The following is a 19528-nucleotide window of genomic DNA, read 5'->3' as shown; positions in this document are numbered from 1 at the left end:
TTTTTAGTTACATCTCTTTATATTCATTAAAAGTGGTCTCAACTCTAAGCTATCGAAAGGTACTTTTAATTTGACCATTTCCATAAAAACCAAACCATTAGTCCTTAAAAACCAATTCTTTATGTAATTTTGCCTTAAAAATGGGATATATATGTAAATTTTCTCTAAAAATAAAATGAAAATTTGACACGCAAAGCTCGTGTTTTAGATATTTCGGGTTTATTTGGGGATGCCATTTTCAGGGCCGTTGGGGGTGGGTTATGTAATAAGTATTTTGTTTTCTTGTCTTCCCGTTTTCTTTCTTTGGTATATGCTCCCAGAATCTCGTCTTATCCCCCTTGTATTAAATTAGACTCACTCGCACCTCCACACACACACAATTAAAACATACTGTAATATCTATATCTATCTATCTATGGCGCCAGCTACAACTTCATTACTTAACTATAACGGCATATACTTCACATTCTCGGCGGCGTCTGAATCTCACGCACTCTTCTTCAAGTCTAACCGTTTCTCGACTAACAAATTTCTGATCAACAATTCTGTTTCCTCCGTACAACCGTCACCGTCCGGCCGCCGTAGAACACTAGTGTCCACCGTGCCGGTAGAGTACGTACCACCAGCTCCTAATTTTGATTTCACTAACGAGCTTAACCGTCTGCGTATATTACGGTCCGGATTATCTGGTTCCAAAACGTTGAAAGATAAAATCCACGTGGTGGATTCTGATTCGAAAGTGAAGCGGTTTTTTAGGAGAGACGGTTATGAGAGGAGTGGATTGAATAATGTAAATTTGGATGAGTATGAGCTGTATTTGATTAAATGTATTGTTGCTGCTGGTCAAGAGCATGTGTTAGGGTCGGGTTATGATGATATGGATAGTTCGGGTGGTGAATTTGTGTCGGCTAGAAGTACGTTGAAGTCGGCTTTGTATAGTTTGGTTGAAATAATTGAAAAATGGGATGGAAATGATGATGATCATCATGTGAATAAGAAGGTTGATAGTGTCGAGTTGAATTCGTTACTGAAGACGCTTCGTGATGTTGAAGAGTTTTATGATTGTATTGGAGGCATTATTGGGTTAGTTATGCCGTTTTTCGTTACAATTATTTCATTTCATGTTCTGTTTGTAGCATTACTTTTAGAATATGCTATAGGTAGAGATAATAATTACTTTGTAGGTAGTTTAAAATGATAACATGACATCGGTTATTATCCAAATTTAGTTAATTAGTTCAAATATGTTAGACTTTGGTAGATACTTGTGAATTTGGAAGCCCGAATCTTAATAATTCAACTTTGTCATATTGACATTTCAAAGTATCTTACATAATTATATCTTACATAATTCTTTTTGTATATACTGCTTAATTCACTCTGGTATAAAAGTTTATCTGGCTCTTAGATAAGTATGGATAACTGGGTATTGGATACTTAAATCATTGAATTTGTTACAGATACCAGCTAATGGTTTTAGAGCTTCTTCATCAGTCTGTACATGGAGAGAAGGATATTAAGTTTCAGCTCGTAAATAACTCTAACTCGATGGGGACGCCTTTATTAGAAATTCATCCTCCAAGTGTGCTTGATCTTTCGCAAGACGCGGAATATGCTGCACAGGCAGCTTTATGGGGAATTGAGGTAAGATGACATTTTTTGTGTTTTTTTAATTCAAACACTACCAGGGAACAATTTCTAAATACTTAGGTGTATTGTATCGAATTCAGGGTTTGCCGCAACTAGGAGAGATTTATCCTCTTGGAGGCTCTGCTGACAGGCTTGGATTGGTGGATTCAGTCACAGGTGAATGTCTCCCTGCCGCAATGCTTCCTTATTGTGGCCGGACCTTGTTGGAAGGTCTTATAAGAGATCTTCAGGTAGAATCTCTTTCTATGTTTGTATGATTGACATTGAGGTCATACGATTTATTTATGTGCCGAAATTTGAGAGCCTGATTTTGAATTCATGCTGCCATTGATAATCTTTCTACCAGTAGTAATAGTTTTTTAACAATTGCAAGGCCAGGGAGTTCTTATATTTCAAATTATATGGAGAGCAATGCATAACTCCTGTTGCTATTATGACAAGCTCGGCCAAGAACAACCATCAACATATCACATTGCTGTGTGAAAGATCCAACTGGTTTGGAAGAGGGCAATCAAGTTTCAAACTTTTTGAGCAGGTCGTATATGCAGAATGTTCATGATGTTTTCTAGAATGTTTATAAAGTTAATTAAAGAATAATGCTGTACTTAATTTGTTATTAATTGTACTTGCCAGCCACTTGTCCCAGCTGTTAGTGCCGAAGATGGCCAGTGGTTAGCAAAGGGAAAGTTTGTGCCTGTCTGCAAGCCTGGTGGTCATGGTGTGATATGGAAACTTGCTTATGACAAAGGCGTTTTTCAATGGTTTCGTGATCATAGAAGAAAAGGCGCAACCGTTCGGCAAGTCAGGTTTGCATAAGTTAGTTATCTAAATCGATACTTTTTTCAGATGGCTGGATATTACAAATTTGTGAGATCTAGATTTGTGTCTTAGTTTAAAAGATGTACTTATGCAGTAATGTTGTAGCTGCTACAGACATGACCATGTTGGCCATGGCAGGGATTGGTCTGCATGAAGGGAAGGTAACATATCTATTTGAACTTTACCGTTTACCCCGAATGGCATGTTTTGACCTTTATAAGGATGATTATATTATCTGAGACCGCTCATTTATTGTGTTAAATAATTGTAAACATGGTTTTTCTTTGACTGATAAATTTTCAGAAGCTTGGTTTTGCATCGTGCAAACGAAACTTTGGTGCTACAGAAGGCATAAATGTTCTGGTTGAGAAAGGCAAGCCTGATGGGACATGGACATATGGTGTGTCATGCATCGAGTATACTGAGTTTGACAAATTTGGAATTACCGATGGATCTCATTCTCATAATAGGTAAGATTGTTGGTAAGCTAAACATCCTCACTTAGGCAGCTACTCCGTACATTGTATCATTTGCACCTTGTTACAAACTCAAGATATGATTCTGTCAAATTTGAATCAAGCTTGTAAAGGGAAGGGACAGATGGTAACTTTATACCTCATCAGATACACTGTCTGAAGTATTTATAATTAATGTTATATATAACTCCTCCTTAAATTGAAAGCAGACAGTGGCGGAGCTCTCCACCCCATCGATGCTGCCTTGACCAACACTGGGGCATAATCCTGCTACTTAATTAACATGGTTTCTACTGGATTAAGTTTATATACATACATCCTTACAAGATAGGCTAATGTTTTCTTTTCACCCTTTCATATTTCGTTAGGTTTGACAATGCAACATTGAGTGACCATGCTATATTTGAAATATGAAGTTATTTTTCCTATCTGAATAATGTGTGCAACTGAACATTGGCTTCGTTCCCTGGATTTAAGACTGACTTATATGGTTTTAAATATGGATCAGCCCAATATACCAATGGGGTGAAACCCCACTGGTACCACCACCATGTGACCACATGGGTCAGGTCACAGGTTCAAAACTTGCCAAAGGCAAGTGGGGAAACTATATCTTGTGATCCATGTGTGAGAATGTTGACTTACCAGGCATGAGTTTTATGCGGTGTGCACTCCGGGTACCAAAACGGTTGTGGGACCAGAGGGTTCCCACCCATATACCCCCTTTTTTTAGATCAGCCCAACATTATCTCTTAAGATTTTTCTAAATTTTCTAAGAAGAAGATTCCTGTCATGTTTTCCAGTTAACCATGGTCATTTGTTAAGTTTTCAGACAGAGTTCCCAGCAAATACAAATATTCTATATGTGGCCTTGGATGCTGCAGAGCTTACTGGATCAAGCAAGGACGAGACGAGTTTACCAGGCATGGTGCTGAATGTGAAGAAATCAATAAATTTTGTGGACCAATATGGAATCCAACATGGGTAGGTATTCTCCATCTACATAATTTACTCTATGGACCTTAAGTTTCAGATTCTAATTGCTGAAGTCATAATCATTAGAACATCATGACGAGTTCGAGATTCTTCTCTGGCAGTGTTTCAGGTGGGCGCTTGGAATGCACAATGCAAAATATCGCTGATAACCTTGCTAATAGATTCGGGACTCGGTGTTTTAAAGGTGTAGAAGGTGGAATGCTATATATATAATGTCATTTGAATTTATCCGTGCTTCTATTGTATGTATGTGTTATTGAAGAAGGCAATCCGTGTATGTATTGCAGAGATGCTAGATACCTTCATTGTCTATAATCACCGAAGGAAGGTCACATCATCTGCCAAGAAGAAACGAAAACCTGCTGACATGTCCTTGCACCAGGTCCTTCTCTCTTTGTCATTTGCTTGGAATTGAATAAGCAATCTGTTGTGATGAGACATTGAGTTCTTTCTTGTGTATCTTTTGTTCCCTTTGACAACCAAATGCATGCCCCACTTATGTGTATGTTTGCAGACACCAGATGGTGCACTACTTGACATACTACGAAATGCATATGATCTTCTTTCATATTGCGATATCGCGCTCCCTGAGGTACTATTTAAATTTGTTAATTGCATATCGTGTTTGTTTAACATCGGTATTCATATGATGCGGTGAATGTGTGGTGTTCTGTTTACCAGTAAATCATTGTCGTGCAGATTGGAAGTAATGATATATATGCCAATTCTGGACCTCCATATCTCATTCTTCTTCATCCTGCTCTAGGTCCTCTGTGGGAAGTCACCAGGCAAAAGGTAATCTCAGCCGCTCAGATATTTTCTCTATAATAAGTCTGTTTAACAGCGATCCATCTGGTTTACATATCTTGACAGTTTCCAAAATGAACAAGCCGTCTTAAATGCTAAAAGTAACGCCAGAGCATGGATTTTCTTAATTATATCTGTAACTGTAAAGCAATATGATATCATCAACAGATATAGGTTTCCCTTTATTTATTATTTCTTTTGTCTTTTTTGCTTTTCAAGTTTCACGGAGGTTCCATTTCCGAAGGTTCCGAGTTACAAGTGGAGGTTTCTGAGTTCTTATGGAGAAACGTTCAGGTCCAACCTGTTTAACTCAATACACTCAGACAAGCAATTCTTAAGCATTTTTCCTGCGTACTGAACTAGTTTTTTAATCTTAGCTTGATGGGAGTTTGATGATCATGGCTGAAAATGTCATTGGCTCTCATATGGATCGTAAACATGAGTCGATACTACAATATGGTTACAGGTAGTTTATTGTACCAGTTCTTCACTAAAGAGTAAAAGAAAGTCGATCCTTTCGCTGAGTTTTTGTAATTATGCATGAGATTTTTACTTGTAGGTGTGCACGGTGCAAGTTAGAGAATGTAAATATTCAAAATAAAGGAATAGACTGGAGTTCAGATAAGAATATTTATTGGAAGCATGATGTGCAGCGATTTGAGTCACTACAAGTCATACTGCATGGAAATGGTGAATTTGAAGCTGTTGATGTCAGCCTCGAGGTAATTAGTTTCACTTTTCTTCTCATATATTCAGCATCTGGATTTTCTTATTCACATCTTCACGATCAAATACTCATTGTTTTTCACTCTTGGTGCAGGGAAATCATGTGTTTGAAGTCCCAGATGGCTACAAGATGATCGTCACATCCGAAAATTCAGGTTTTCTTGAAATGTTAATATAAGATTATACAAATTTTTTAAGTTCTACAAGTCCACAATACTCAAACGTCATATGCCTCTTTACTGTTATAAAGATGACGTCCGATTCATATTCATTGTTCTTTTCTATGGTGCTTATAAAAGTTATTTTTGAAAAAAAAATTGAACCTTGGTATCTAAAAGAAGCATCTAGATGCACTACTTACGCCCTTTGAACTTTTGGTCAGGTTTATCTATAAATTTGAATCCTATTAAAAAGGAATGTATGGATAGTGGAAGCTGGTTCTGGAAATACATGTTAAAGGACAAACACATTCAATTGGAGTTGGTGGAATTCTAGAGGAGCCACAGAACATTTACCTTTTGAGAATCATCGTTCACAGAAGAACCTAACCTTTTCACCTGTGTGGTTCAACAGAAGTTAAACCCCTTTCGCCCACGTATTCTTGTAATAGCATGTGTAGTATGAGCCTAGTATGACCAGTAAGGTCTCGGGTATATTTCTTGTAATTTTATTGTAAATTATGTGTAAAAATTGTTGTGGGTATATCAATATATAAAATTATTGGTTGGGCAATAATTGCCGTTCAAAAAAAAAAAAAAAAATATATATATATATATAAATTATTGGTTGGGCAATTTTACACTTCTGCATAACTTTCTTAGGACATGGTCCCATTGGGCTGTTCATTACTTTAGAAGAGTATATATATTTGGATAATTTTCAATTGATCACTAACTCTTGTTATATGTAGGGGTTTTTATTGATTTAGTAATCTTTATCCATTTTATTGGTTCATGGTGGACATGATTCCAGTGACTCTGTTGGCGATGATTTTATTAGCAAAGAACGGTATGTTACAACTTACAATTTATTCCGCATTTTTCGGATGTACTTTGATTAGCATTTCTTCACGAATGTAACAAGCGTAAAAATATTGTAGAGATCTACATGCAGAATTGCAGATAGCAGACGTTTGTGTATAACTAATACTGGTAAAACACTTTATGCATTAAAAGTGGGTTGATTCACAAGAACATATAAATACAACATTTTCTGTATGTCAATCTCCATGAATATACATTTTCAATTTTCAATTTGCAATTAATCAATCTCTGTGTGCTTCATTCAACAGGACTTCGAGACTGCGAGCAGCATCTGTTGAGCAATCTAAGCAGAGCATCAGCCTTTCTTTGAGCTTTCATAGATCCATCAGCAGCCAAGCTTTGAAGAGATGGTATGCTTCTTGGGTTCATCAATAGTCTTCTAGCAACTTCATCACCACCATCTTTACACAGCCCCAATAATAAAGTTAACGAATTCTCCTTTCCCTTTGGAGATCCAAATCTTAAAAGATCAATCAGAATTGGAACCAAAATTTTACTCTTCCTTATTTCTTCAAGTCCCTCGGAACAACCCAATAGCAAAGAAAGCACCGCCAATGCATCATCAGTAATTCCTGCCTTATCATCCATCAACAAATCAATTAAAAGAGGTACCGCCCCTGAAAGAACAACGCTCACTTTATTTACACTATAAACCGCAAGATTAAACAATGCTGTTGCAGCGTCCCTTTTGCCTGCTGTAGTTCCATCTTTCAACAGCCCAACCAATGATGGAATAGCTTTTGGACAGCTACCAATAATCACTTTATAATCATCAATTATCGATAAGCTGAATACTGTAGCTGCTGCATTTTCCCTAGCCTCCATTGTTTTACCTGAATTTAGAACATCTACTATGCTGTCTATTGCTCCTGCAGCCACTATCAACACCTTATTGTTGTCAAATATGGAAAGGTTCAGAAGTGCCGTGACTGCATTTTCTTGTATTCTTGGATCATGTGACGAAAGTAATGTTACCAAAAAAGGAATTGCACCCGCCTCTGAAATTATCCGCCTATTGTCCATCCCAGTTTTGGCTAGTAATCTCAATTCATATGCTGCTTGCCTTTGGATATCAATCGAACCCATTGCTAATTTACCCACTAAGAATTCTGCTGTCATCTTTACAGCATCCATGGCAGCTTTTGTTGCAGAAATGTGATCAACTGCTTTTTCAGGTAACTTCCGCTTCATACTTGGGGTTCTTTCAAGATGAGACGAAGAAGAACTTGATGATTCAGGATCGGTTAATGGTATGTTGTTTTCCTGGCAAAACTGGTGGATCAAGCTTTTGAGTGCATAGTTTGGAATGAGTGCCATATGGATGAGCCTTTGTCCACTTTTGGGACATGTATGGTGCCCAGAGTTGATCCATTGTGCGATTGAGACTCTGTCGTAGGTGTGGCCTGATGCTACTATCACTGGATCCCTCATTAGGTCAAGTGAAATTGGGCAACGGTATTCGTCTGGAATGTTGATGATCATTGATTGGGAAGAAGGATAGTAACTCAGTGGGGAGTTGTTATCGGTACTTTCCCCTTCAGCTATCTTGTGATCTTCTTTGTTGAAAACCATTGCTTTCGATAATGAAACGAGTGAAATGAGATTGTTTATATTGGATACCACGATAAGCCCCCCTGTCCCTGCTTGCTTCTCTGCTTCAGCCTCAAGCTTTGAAATCTCTTCTTCATAATCAAGTGGTGTTTTCAAACCAATTCCAGTCATAATCACTTTGACTTTCCCAAAGTCAGTGATTCCTTTACTTTTGCTGCTTTTGGAACTGCTAGACATCATTACTTGAAGAAGCTCGTCTCTTCTTTGAATCTCGTTACAATCAACCAACAAGTCAACTCGTTTGACTTGTTTATGAAGAAGTTCAACTTGTTCTCTTGTGTCTGCAGCTATCTTCAACAAGCTAAGTGGTAAGATATCTAAAGCTCTACTCATTTCCTTCACAGTCACATAAAACTGATTTGAAATGCTCTCTACTCGAATAAGGTTCCATAGACAGCTACCTTCTTTACACACTTGTATCAATGATTTCACCCTCCTAATCACTGAATAAAGCTCAGTGAGACACAAGATAGACGAAGGCGGAAGTTGAGTGTTTGTTTCTTGAATTTCTTCAAACAGTGATGAAAGAAGTTTGATCCTTCTTATCATAATTGAAACATTTTTGGATTGTGTAGTTGGAATCTTTTCCATGGATGATACTTCATTCGAGATTTGAATCAACGATTCTAACAAAGAACCGGTTGGAAGTAAGCCTGAAGAATTCATCAGAGGAGGAGCCACATCCATGGTATATTTCACTTCTATTCACCATATATGGTGTGTTGGAAGGGATATAAATTACTTGAAAGCATACATAACATTATTATAAATGAATTGTTTAAACTATTTGTCTGTTTCTGTTTGTACACTTTGTATAGATGACAAGAGAATTGGAGTTAGGAGAAGAAAACAAGAGTCTTTGGTTGCTGCCATTTGGAGAATTTGCAGGCCATTTTGGTTAGTCCTATAATACATTTATTCCCCCCTTCATTTTATATTCAATTTAAAAAACATAAGAGCCATGTCAAAGTTTGATTAGCTGTATTGATATCCTTTTGCTTTCTTCCTAGTATCTATCACCCCTCCTTTTTGCTTGTTAAAAATTGTCGATGGTCGACGGTTTGTAAACTGAGCATAAACTGTGGTACAAGCATATAGTCCAATTAGATTTATGAAATTGATCTCTTGACTTATGTGTTGAGTATCATAGTAGCAAAACAATAACTCAATTGATTGCCTAACAGAAGAGTTTGAGATAACTTCTACTTACAAAAAAGAGATTTCTTTAAAAAAAAACAGTGAGGACGTGTCCAAAAGAATAAGAAAACCCACACTTTCTCGGAACGAGGAAGAACTGTTGACGTAAAACCTGCTTTCCCACTCTTTCCCTCTCTTCTCACTTCTCAGTTAATCATTGTGTTGTTGGTTACTTGTAATAATGCGATATAACAGTAAAAACAAAATGATTAAATGATATATTTTTTTCAGCATCTAGGAATAATTACGACAAATACGTTAAACTATCTCTTAAGGTAGAAACCAGCCCAAGAGATTGTAGTTGATAATCTTCTTCTGCATAAGGTGTAGGAATAAAGCCTTAAGCAATTTTGCATCACATAACATAATAATCATCAAGTTTCCTTTTTTGAGTAAGTGAAGAATAGCAATTTCTTACCATCCAAGTTTATTGTAACAAGAGAAAGAAGGTTTCTGGTGTTGACTTGGAATACCACTTAGGGAACTTGGCAGTTCCTTCTTAGGTTATCTGTTATAATCAACATCAACAAATCTATCTTGATATTCTTTGGATCTATTTTTATATTGTAATCCCTTTTTTTAATCCGGAATTAGGAAAATGCAACCTCTTGGTTTACATTTTGTACACTAAAATATTAGAAAGAATATCATTTTACTCTAACTTAGAGAAAGACTATAGTCTATGGTGGGATGTTGAAGTTTTGCTAGAAGAAGACTTTGTTTACATTAATTTGTTGCAAAGCTAAATTGTTGAATAATATTGGAAACGACAAAAATAGTCTAATACTTGGTAAGACCAAGAAAGTAATAGTTTAATTGGACACCGTTTTTATTAGTTTAGTTAGAATAGGATAATGAAATGTCCTTCTAATTTAATAGAGTTAATTACAGAAATCGTCCCTGTCGTGGATCATCACTTGCAGGTTTCGTCCCTAACTTTCAAAAATTACAGTTTTAGTTCAAAATATTTTGCTCCGTCAACACTTTTGGTCCTGACTACTAACGTCCATTTAAAAACCCATCATGTGACATGCAGATGATGGGTACATTAGTCATTTCATCAACAAAAGGACCAGAACTGTAATTAACTTTTTCATATATATCGTCATCATCTCAATCTAAATTTGTATTTAAACAAGATCAAATCAACTCAATTCCAATAAACAAAATCAACTAAAAATGAGTTTATATTTGGTATTATAGTTTTTTCCTCTTTTACTAACTTGTCTTCGTCTTTCCCTCTCTCTTTCTCTCTTTCTGATCAAATTCAAGGAACAAAGAAAAAAAAACTTGTTTTTCTCTCCACCCTTTTTGACTTTCACCTACAAAAGAGAAAGAATACCCCATAAAAAGACACCCACAAACACAGTCAAAAACTACAGCAGGAACTTTCTTCTTCTGGTTAAACAATACACACACACACACATATATATAAACGAGATGTAATACTTCTTGTTGACGTAGTTCCGATTCAACAGAGTACTGATGGTGGAATGGTGATGTAGATATATATATATATACCGATATCTATATCTATAATTTGTTAGTTGTTTTTTTGATTTTATAACAGTAGTACATCATTTTTTTTACACATATATATATTTTCTTTTTTGATTTTAGATATCAATCAAATATATATGTGTTGATAAAAATGAATATTGGGGATGGTAGTTTTTGATATGTTTTGATGTTTTCAGATCTATGTGTATATGAATTTGGTATTTTCGGATTTATGTGTAATGAATTTGCTTTTAGATTTGTGGATCTTGAGTATGTATAATAGAATTTATATCAATCTGGTGTCCCAAAATTTGGTGTTCCCAAATTTGATTTGTGTGTATATGGAATGCATATAAATAATTCATCATACTTGATTTAACTTAAAAGTGATTTATATGATTGTGATTTGGGTAGAGTTTGGTTTGATTTTGTTTATTTATTGAAATGTATATGAATTTATGAGACTCAGATGATGATGATGATGATATATATGAAAAAGTTAATTACAATTTTGGTCCCTTTGTTAATGAAATGACTAATGTACCCATCATGTGCATGTCACATGGTGGGTTTTTAAACGGACGTTGGTAGTAAGGACCAAAGTGTTGATGGAGCAAAGTATTTTGGACTAAAACTGTAATTTTTGAAAGTTAGGGACGAAACCTGCAAGTAATGGTCCACGACAGGGACGATTTCTGTAATTAACTCAATTTAATATTTAATAATATATTTATCTTATATATATATATATAGGTGTGTGAATTTCGTGGCAAGAACAAGTCTTGTTGATTGATCTTTTGGAAGGTTGTTACTGACAAAAAGGGATGGATGATTAATCTTGACATTGTCATACATACATGTGATTATGTGAATAGGTTTTATGGACTTAAAAACCACTAGTCCATCACATTGGCGTTGCTGTGGTCTTACGGGGTCCTAACTCCTAATGCTTAAAGTAAAGAGCTGAGACTTTTTAAAATTTAAGACAAACAAGTGACAAAACAAAAATGTGTCACATTTGCGGGGAAACCATTAGCAAATGGCTAGAGGTGCAAGAAGGATCAGGTAGTGACTTGAAAAATGTTTGAGCAAAGTCCATTATATAGAAACGAGCAAAATGCGCTGGGGCAAACGTCTTCTGATTTGGTTTATAATTTCATTAGTTTGTTCAATACTACGAAACTAATGTATTTAAATTTATAAATTCTCTCTTTAATTTCTACCTTAAGCAGTTTTAGCATCACCATAACATAAGAATCATCATGCTTCCTTTTATAGTAAGTGTAAGCATAGCAATTTTGTACCATCTAAGTTATGGTACCATGAGGGCGTTGAGCTACTAGGATTTCTTGGTTTAATACCCCTCTTCTCGTTATAAAAAAGAAATAATGATTCAGTTAATGCTACGGGACAAGTAAAATGGGATAATGATCAATATAACTAACTCTAAATTTTTAAAAGAATGTTATAACAATAGAGCTTATAAAGACGTACTTATACGACTAATGAACTAAATGATAAATGAAAACTACTAAAATGCCAAAAACTTATAAAAATTGCTAAAAATAGAAAAGAAAAAAAAAATTAAAAATTGCTAAAGATCATTACCAATCATTCATTATCATTATTTTTACGACGATACAAGGCTACTGATAAAAAATTTGTGTTATGCGTCACTTTAAATCCAACCCTGGTTACGCCCCTGTTGCGTGTTGTTCTTACTGTATCGTTTATGCAAGTTCAGTAACTGTTCCAAGTGCAACTGTTCTACCTTCTGCACAGCCAAAAGAATCAATTAAACTGATCGTTGCTCTCTCCTCAACTTTTATTATATGTATATGGAGAAAGAGGTAAAAATGGAAAAACATAAGAGTGATGAAATGAATTGATTATAGCAGCTTAATTCAATTCTACCCACCTAGTAGGCCATGGCTAGTTGGCTACGAAGTGTGAACCTCCCAGCAAGCTGTTGAGACTCGCAATATTTTTCAACGCATAGCATATTAGGCACCTTGAAAAGACAAATATCACAGGGTCAAAAACAGAAAACCCCCTAGGTGACTAATACAAGTTACGAGAAGTAAATAAAAATTAAGACTACAATAAGTACAACTGTAAAACGGAGTATCAGACATCAAACCAACCAACCTGGATATGGCACAAGCAAACATTGCCTTTCTTTGCAAAGAGCGACCTTCTTTTAAGCTGGTTTTCCGCTGTTACGATCAACTTGATGAATAATCTCAAGAATCTCACATTCCTCCACAGCAGAATGGATCGCAAGTACAGCCCTGTATCCACCCGTAATAAGGATCTAAAAGTATACCCACACCAAGAACCATATCATAATTAACCAACCATACATTAATAAGAATGAGAATGAACAAATTAAGACAAAAATAGCAAGGAGACTAGGCTTTTTACATCATCCGCCAGGATAAAGAGCTTGGCACTGAAGGTGTGAACCGCAGCTATGGGTTTCTCTGCATATATCAATATAATTATTAAAAGAATAGTTAACTGAATGATTTTAAAGCATTTACAACTTAGAACCACCTTATAAAATTGCCACATAGGAATAATCTTATATGGCTTATTCATACTTTTCTACAATATTTTATTTTATATTTGTGTAAATAATAAAAAAACTTAAATGTAATTATAAAAATAAAATATTGAAAATAAATAAAAAAGTGAAATAAATCAAAACCGTAAACATTATGAATTAAAAAGAACCCATTGATTTGGTAAAGATATCACTAACAAGAAACAAAACCCATTAACTTATCAAATACTAATATATTAACAAATCCCCTAATTATAGGAATTAAAATCTTTCTAATAGGATAAATCATACCAATGTCTACTATATATATACACAGATTATTTTTCGGTCACATATTTCTTCATTGTTCTACACATTACAACTAAATCTGTAAGTTTTTAGGCTTTATTTTTTCATGAAAGGCAGGTCACTATATTGATATGAATTGGTTAGTGAATTTGAGTGTATTTATAGATTTAATATGGGTAATGACAACTGTTGAAAGTGAAGAGTGAGGATTCTTAAAAGGGATTGTTCGACATAGTTGTTTAGGGGTACTTCTTTCGTCATGATATTTTATATCTTTAGTTGTTTAAAGTATGGATTTATTTATGTAAACTGCACAAGCAGGGTGAGATATACAAATGTTGTTCACAAATAATTACGTTACTTGCATTTGATATGGCTTTTCACTAGCCATTTTTGTAGAGCACAAGTAAATAGAAAAGACTTTAAGAAAGGAATGTATCGGAAAAAAAATGAGAAGTAGGAAAAAAAAAGTCAAAAATATGATTGAAAGAAATAAAACCGAAGAAAAGGTTAACTAAGTAGTAAATAGATGAATGATATCAAAATTAAAAAAGGAAATTTGTTAATTAAAAAAAAACGTACGTATATAGAGAAAAAAATGGTACAAAATGGTACAATCTTTGAATACGATGAGATCTCAACATTGAAGTTTTAATAGTTGATATTGTCTACTTAAATCATAAAAATTATATATTTGTTTATTGAATTTTTATGTATTATTTTGAATTGAATGCTAGAAGAAGAACGAGTAAAACCTTGGAATTGATGTGTCAACTCAAGTTCGAATTTTGATAATGCCTTAAGGGGTGTTCTCCCATGTGTTGGATTTGTATAACATTACAATTTCCTCAAATGTTCTTGGTAGGGTTTGAACCAACGACCTCACGGATAAAACCTCTTAGGGGAAATACTCTGACCACTGGACCAAAACTGTAATGGTTATTGAATTTTTATTATTATATTTGTGACACCCGCCAAATTTCAGGTCGACAAATTTTGACATTCACTCATACTTATAGAATGAAATAACTATGTGCATACACATGATATATATAGAACTCATATACTAGTCAATGCATATCATGGGTTAAAAACTATTATTATTATGGATATATAGCTATATTTAACCATGTCAACACACATATATGAAAAATATTGATAAACATTATTTATTATGAAGAATATCCAATCGAACTATTTTTACTACAAAACTCAAACATCTAAGATACAAAACTAGTTAACTATTTCAATGAATATAAATGATAGGCATTTACAAAATCCACAATGAGTTAACCTACCTTATTTTGTCTTACACTATACATTCCAAAGGTTCATATGACTTGTCACTAAAGACCTTATAATTTTTTTTTTACAAAGTACCAAAAATTTAATTAACTAAACAATAATTGCAACTTAGTTGTGATGTAAGTACAAAGAAAGGGAAACCGAAATGTGCAGACATTTCTAGCCCCACACCACCATTTCAAGTCTTTATATATAGTGTTTTGGTCCCCCCATTTTCCATTCACATATACATACAAACCAATAATACAAATAATAAAATATCTATGGTTCTTCCTTCTCTTTATTGACTTCCGATCAGCCATACAACACCGCCAACAGCAGCCACCAGAGCACCGCCGCAGCTGCACCAGGTCGCCGTCGATCATCAATCACATCCCATCAACCCCCTACTTCATCATTAAACACTAGGTTATCTCTTTTACTTAATTAAGTTGAGTTTCATACAAAACCCACTAAAAATATATGTTTTCTCCTCCTCATAAAAATTCTTATCAATGAGTGTTTAATCTTGAGCTTTTAAATACTTGAAAGGTGGTAATGTTAAGAAAACAAAGTGTCCACAAAAATCACTTAACCAAATATTTACTAAACTTGACTTACTTCTCATCATCTTAAAATCTTTTCGAACTTTCTGTTTATTACTAGGCTTGGTAGTAAGAAAGAAACATATTTACATGAGCTTTTTGGCCATATTTTTGGTGAAGGAAAATTTAAAAAGAAAGATAGATGGGTTTTGTTAGCAACTCACGTATATATATATATATGTATGTATGGATTATGGAATCAAAAGTTTGTGATCATATATAAATTGTTGGTGATGGTGATGGGAGTGTGGGGACAAAACAAATAGTCCATATACCTTACTGGCTTATAAAAAAAAGTGGGACAAAACTAGTAAAGTTGGTATTATATTAAATGATTGATCTTGATATGGGATGGGTACAATATGGGGGTAAATTATTTTTAGCAGAATATGTTTGATTGATCATATAGGGAAATATAGGAAAATATGAACTAATGAAACAACACATATTTATAAGTGCAGAATTATGACATGTTCTAAACAAAACACTTAATATCCATTTCTTTTAGAAAGAAACAAAGTAAAATCTCAAATAGCCATAACTTGAGAAGTAGCTTACGTACATATATTTATGCATAGATATATAAAGACAAAACTTGATCAAGTTAATTTGTACTATGGGGGAAGAGTAGGACCAATGGAATCATCAAAATATTTAACTAGTTGAAAAGAAAAAGATGGTGATTATTAAGTAGTTTAGTCAGATGGTCTTGTAACACCTTTTTGGAAAGTAGATGTCATATTTTAATCAAAATACTTCATAGCCATGTTTCTTTAAAAAGTAAAAATTGTCATGAACTATTGTATGGATATAAATGGCTTTTCAATGAAAATGATATCATGTTTAAAACTTGTTACTTTTTTTTAGGAACTCAAAAAAGGATCATAGAAAATGACGGTAAAGTTATTTATATTTTGTACAAACTTGTTCTATAAAAACATTTTTAAAACAAGAATACCTCTTCAAAATTTAAGACGGTGCTTCTGGAATTCTCGACAAGGTCAAAAGCATTTTAATTAAGTATGTTAATTAATCACAAATGGTGTTAATAATATGGAGTTAGACCAAAAACAAAATGCTTCGACCAAAAACTATTCTTATCAACTATAATAACTTACATCCAAACAACTTTAAATAAACGTTTAGAAATATGTTTTAAAACATAATAAACATAACAATTTACTTGAGTGATGAAAAGCTTTTACAATAACTCTTATTAATATATATTATTAAAAACAAATATTTATTCTTTGTGCATTTAGGTTAACGTCACACGTTTGGAAACTTATTCATATTTACACTTACCACGTTCAGAACTCGCTAAGGTAAGTTTTCATAGCCCCGCTTTATTTAATTATTATTGGGGTGAAATGCATGCTCTTTACTTGTATGATGGATACGAGTACTTTGAAAAGTGTATACATAGATTGTACTAAGTTACTCTGTTCACTTAAGGCCTCACTATCATGAAACAGTTAGTTATGCACCTAAACGTGGATATATTGGGTAGCGCTATTTGGGATTGACACTCCCCGTCCGGGTTGGTAGCTCCAACTTGACCTGTACGGTCGAACGGATGCATATATATTTGGAAAACTTGAGTACTCTGAACAAATACTTACTTGAGGCACACCACTGTCAAGTTTTGTTTCGTGAGCTTAGTTCAATGTATGCTCTTTTTACTTTAGCTTTGTTTTTAGACAATGGCTACTCGGAAATCTTGTGGTTCATGGAACCTACTTTTATATAAAAACCTATGGAACTCACCAACTTTATGTTGACAACTTTTAGCATGTATTTCAGGAAATTAGACGAATTGCTATGACTCGGAATGCCTACTGTTGCATGCGCTAAGGACAGCTTAACCCGTCTCTCAGACCTTATGAAATTGACTTATCAATTTGCTAAAGTCTTTATCTTATTATTTTGTTTAATAATCTAATGTTGTAAGAACAAATTTCAATTTCAAGTATTGTATTATTATGTTTATCAAAACGATGATATTTCTAAATGTATTTCAAAAATGACACGTTTAGTGGTCGTTCATTATATCTTATGTTGTGAATACTTGAAAAGTCGCACCCCATGTCGTACCCCATCTTGGGGGTGTGACAGAATGGTATCAGAGCCAGGTTATAGTGAACTAGGTCGCAAATTGATGAGCCTAGACTATAACCCTACAAATGACTTTACCAACTTTGCATGCACCCTTAGTCACCCTAATATACTTATGCTTACCTTTAGTAACTCGCATGCATATACATATTTCGCATGCATATTACGTATTTCTCATACATGTCATTACGAGGTGCTTGCTTAGTTACTTATAAATGTCTATATATGTAGTTACCTATGTCGACAGTAAATATGTTTAAGGAGATCATTAATCTCACCTCCTCGTCTGAAGGGGTTCTCTCCCGTTCTCCTCCATCATCCTCTGAGACGGCCAAAGGGGATCTTTTGCTCACTGACACAGACACACACTCTGGGGATTCGGAGCCTTTCGAGGATCTGCTTACCCTCCCACACCTCTGTGTATCTATGCCCCCACCCGTCGTTATCTCCATTTCTGACATTCCCGTCATGGTCTCTACCACGACTGATGTCCCTACATCCGGTCTTTCTACCCTTATTACATCTGCTCCTACTTTGACCACTATACCCGCATTTGTCCCTCCTCCCACTGTCACAGATCCAGACATGGATCAGGGCACCTCAGATGTACCCCCATTTGCCCAATCATCATTACCACCACACTTTTCATTCCATCCACCGCCTACTATTCATCAGCCACCCCCTCAGCGTCGACGCCTCTTATTGCCTGTACGCCGATGGGAGTTGATCCCAAAGTGGCTCACTAGCTGGAGGGCACAGGAGGAGATAGAGTTTGCTCGTGACTACCATAGAGTCACAGGTTCTAGCACGATACCACACATCACACAGGAGGCTGTTCACTATACTATTCCATTGTTGGTTGCTCGTGTGGTTCGTGCAGAGGGTGATATTGAGGAGCTTAGGTGTCTAGATCCTATGACATTCAAGTACCAGCTTCGCAGCATTGGTGAAGAGTTGACTAAGACAGCAGCGTAGGTTGAGCTTTCACAGTACAGGTTGGGTGATTTGGAGGCAGAGACTGGCATGATGAGACTAGCTATGCAGACTTAGGATAGCATGATGGCTGAGATGGAGGCGGAGCTAGAGGAGAGTCGTGACAGGATTGATGGCTTGGATGACACATTGATGCATGTACAGGAGAAGGTTCATCAGTTCGAGTCTATGTTTGTTGCGATGGCTAGAGCCACCTCTATGACTGCACCAGGACCTTAACATTAGTACTATGTTGTTCGTTACTTTTGGTTATCTCCTATATACCGGCGGGATGTGCCGATGAAACTTTATATTTTGGTAAAACTTATGGATTTTGGGGATATTATATATCTCGACTGTAGTTGTAAAAACAATGAATCTATGTTTTTATCTTAATGTATGTTTCTTTTGGTGTAACTATTATGTAGTAATGATTAACTTAGTATTGTGATTGTGTCTTATGATGGTGTACAGTGATGATGTGTTGTGATGGTGTATTGTGATGATGTATTGCAATGGTGTGTTGTGATTTGAGCATATATTAGTACTCACTAGTATCTTATAATTTCTTTATTTTTTTTTTAAAAGAATTATGGTTCTTCCAAGAGCAGCAAGGATGACTGCAGCTGATATCCAAAGGCTCATTGATGAGGGTGTGGCAGCGGCATTCGCTGCCCAAGGAGTTAATCCAAATAATACCGGCGTAGCAACAAATCGTCCAGTAGCGGCACAAGTGAATGCACCAAGGGGATGCACTTACCGAGAATTTCAACAATGCAAACCTCTCAACTTCAGCGGCACCAATGGGGCCATCGGACTAATCCGATGGTACGAAAAAATGGAGACCGTGTTCCGTGTAAGTGATTGCGCGGA

At 35.2% G+C, this 19528-nt stretch overlaps 2 protein-coding genes across 3 annotated transcripts; one reads left to right on the top strand and one right to left on the bottom strand.

The window, feature by feature from the left end:
- Positions 1-270: 270 nt before the first annotated feature.
- Positions 271-6209, top strand: LOC122602809 (UTP--glucose-1-phosphate uridylyltransferase 3, chloroplastic). 2 transcript variants are annotated; one of them, XM_043775408.1, is made up of 17 exons: positions 271-1083; positions 1461-1644; positions 1731-1880; positions 2024-2185; positions 2284-2456; positions 2564-2630; positions 2773-2939; positions 3771-3929; positions 4043-4125; positions 4229-4323; positions 4456-4533; positions 4641-4736; positions 4968-5042; positions 5126-5214; positions 5308-5470; positions 5569-5629; positions 5857-6209. In XM_043775408.1, exons 1-17 carry the CDS (start codon positions 416-418, stop codon positions 5967-5969), a joined length of 2583 nt encoding a protein of 860 aa, XP_043631343.1. In that variant the 5' UTR covers positions 271-415; the 3' UTR covers positions 5970-6209. The 2 variants fall into 2 exon arrangements, with proteins under 2 accessions (XP_043631343.1, XP_043631342.1); XM_043775407.1 differs by having other exon boundaries at positions 4043-4134.
- Positions 6210-6631: 422 nt separating this feature from the next.
- Positions 6632-8815, bottom strand: LOC122602810 (U-box domain-containing protein 1-like). The gene has a single exon (XM_043775409.1). The coding sequence runs from the start codon at positions 8813-8815 to the stop codon at positions 6755-6757; it is 2061 nt and encodes a 686-aa protein (XP_043631344.1). The 3' UTR covers positions 6632-6754.
- Between the last annotated feature and the right edge of the window lie 10713 nt (positions 8816-19528).

The sequence above is a fragment of the Erigeron canadensis genome, chromosome 6, assembly GCF_010389155.1.
Source record: "Erigeron canadensis isolate Cc75 chromosome 6, C_canadensis_v1, whole genome shotgun sequence".
In the NCBI taxonomy this organism is placed as follows: domain Eukaryota; kingdom Viridiplantae; phylum Streptophyta; class Magnoliopsida; order Asterales; family Asteraceae; genus Erigeron; species Erigeron canadensis.
Note: the sequence above shows the minus strand (reverse complement) of the source record. Positions and strands in the feature narration are given on the sequence as shown.

Bases quoted from the DNA above. Each gene is read 5' to 3' on its own strand.
- LOC122602809 (XM_043775407.1), top strand. From the start codon at position 416: ATGGCGCCAGCTACAACTTCATTACTTAACTATAACGGCATATACTTC. The intron at 3,930-4,042 runs GTAGGTATTCTC...CTTCTCTGGCAG, and splicing joins CAATATGGAATCCAACATGG to TGTTTCAGGTGGGCGCTTGG. The intron at 4,324-4,455 runs GTCCTTCTCTCT...GTATGTTTGCAG, and splicing joins CTGACATGTCCTTGCACCAG to ACACCAGATGGTGCACTACT.
- LOC122602810 (XM_043775409.1), bottom strand. From the start codon at position 8,815: ATGGATGTGGCTCCTCCTCTGATGAATTCTTCAGGCTTACTTCCAACC.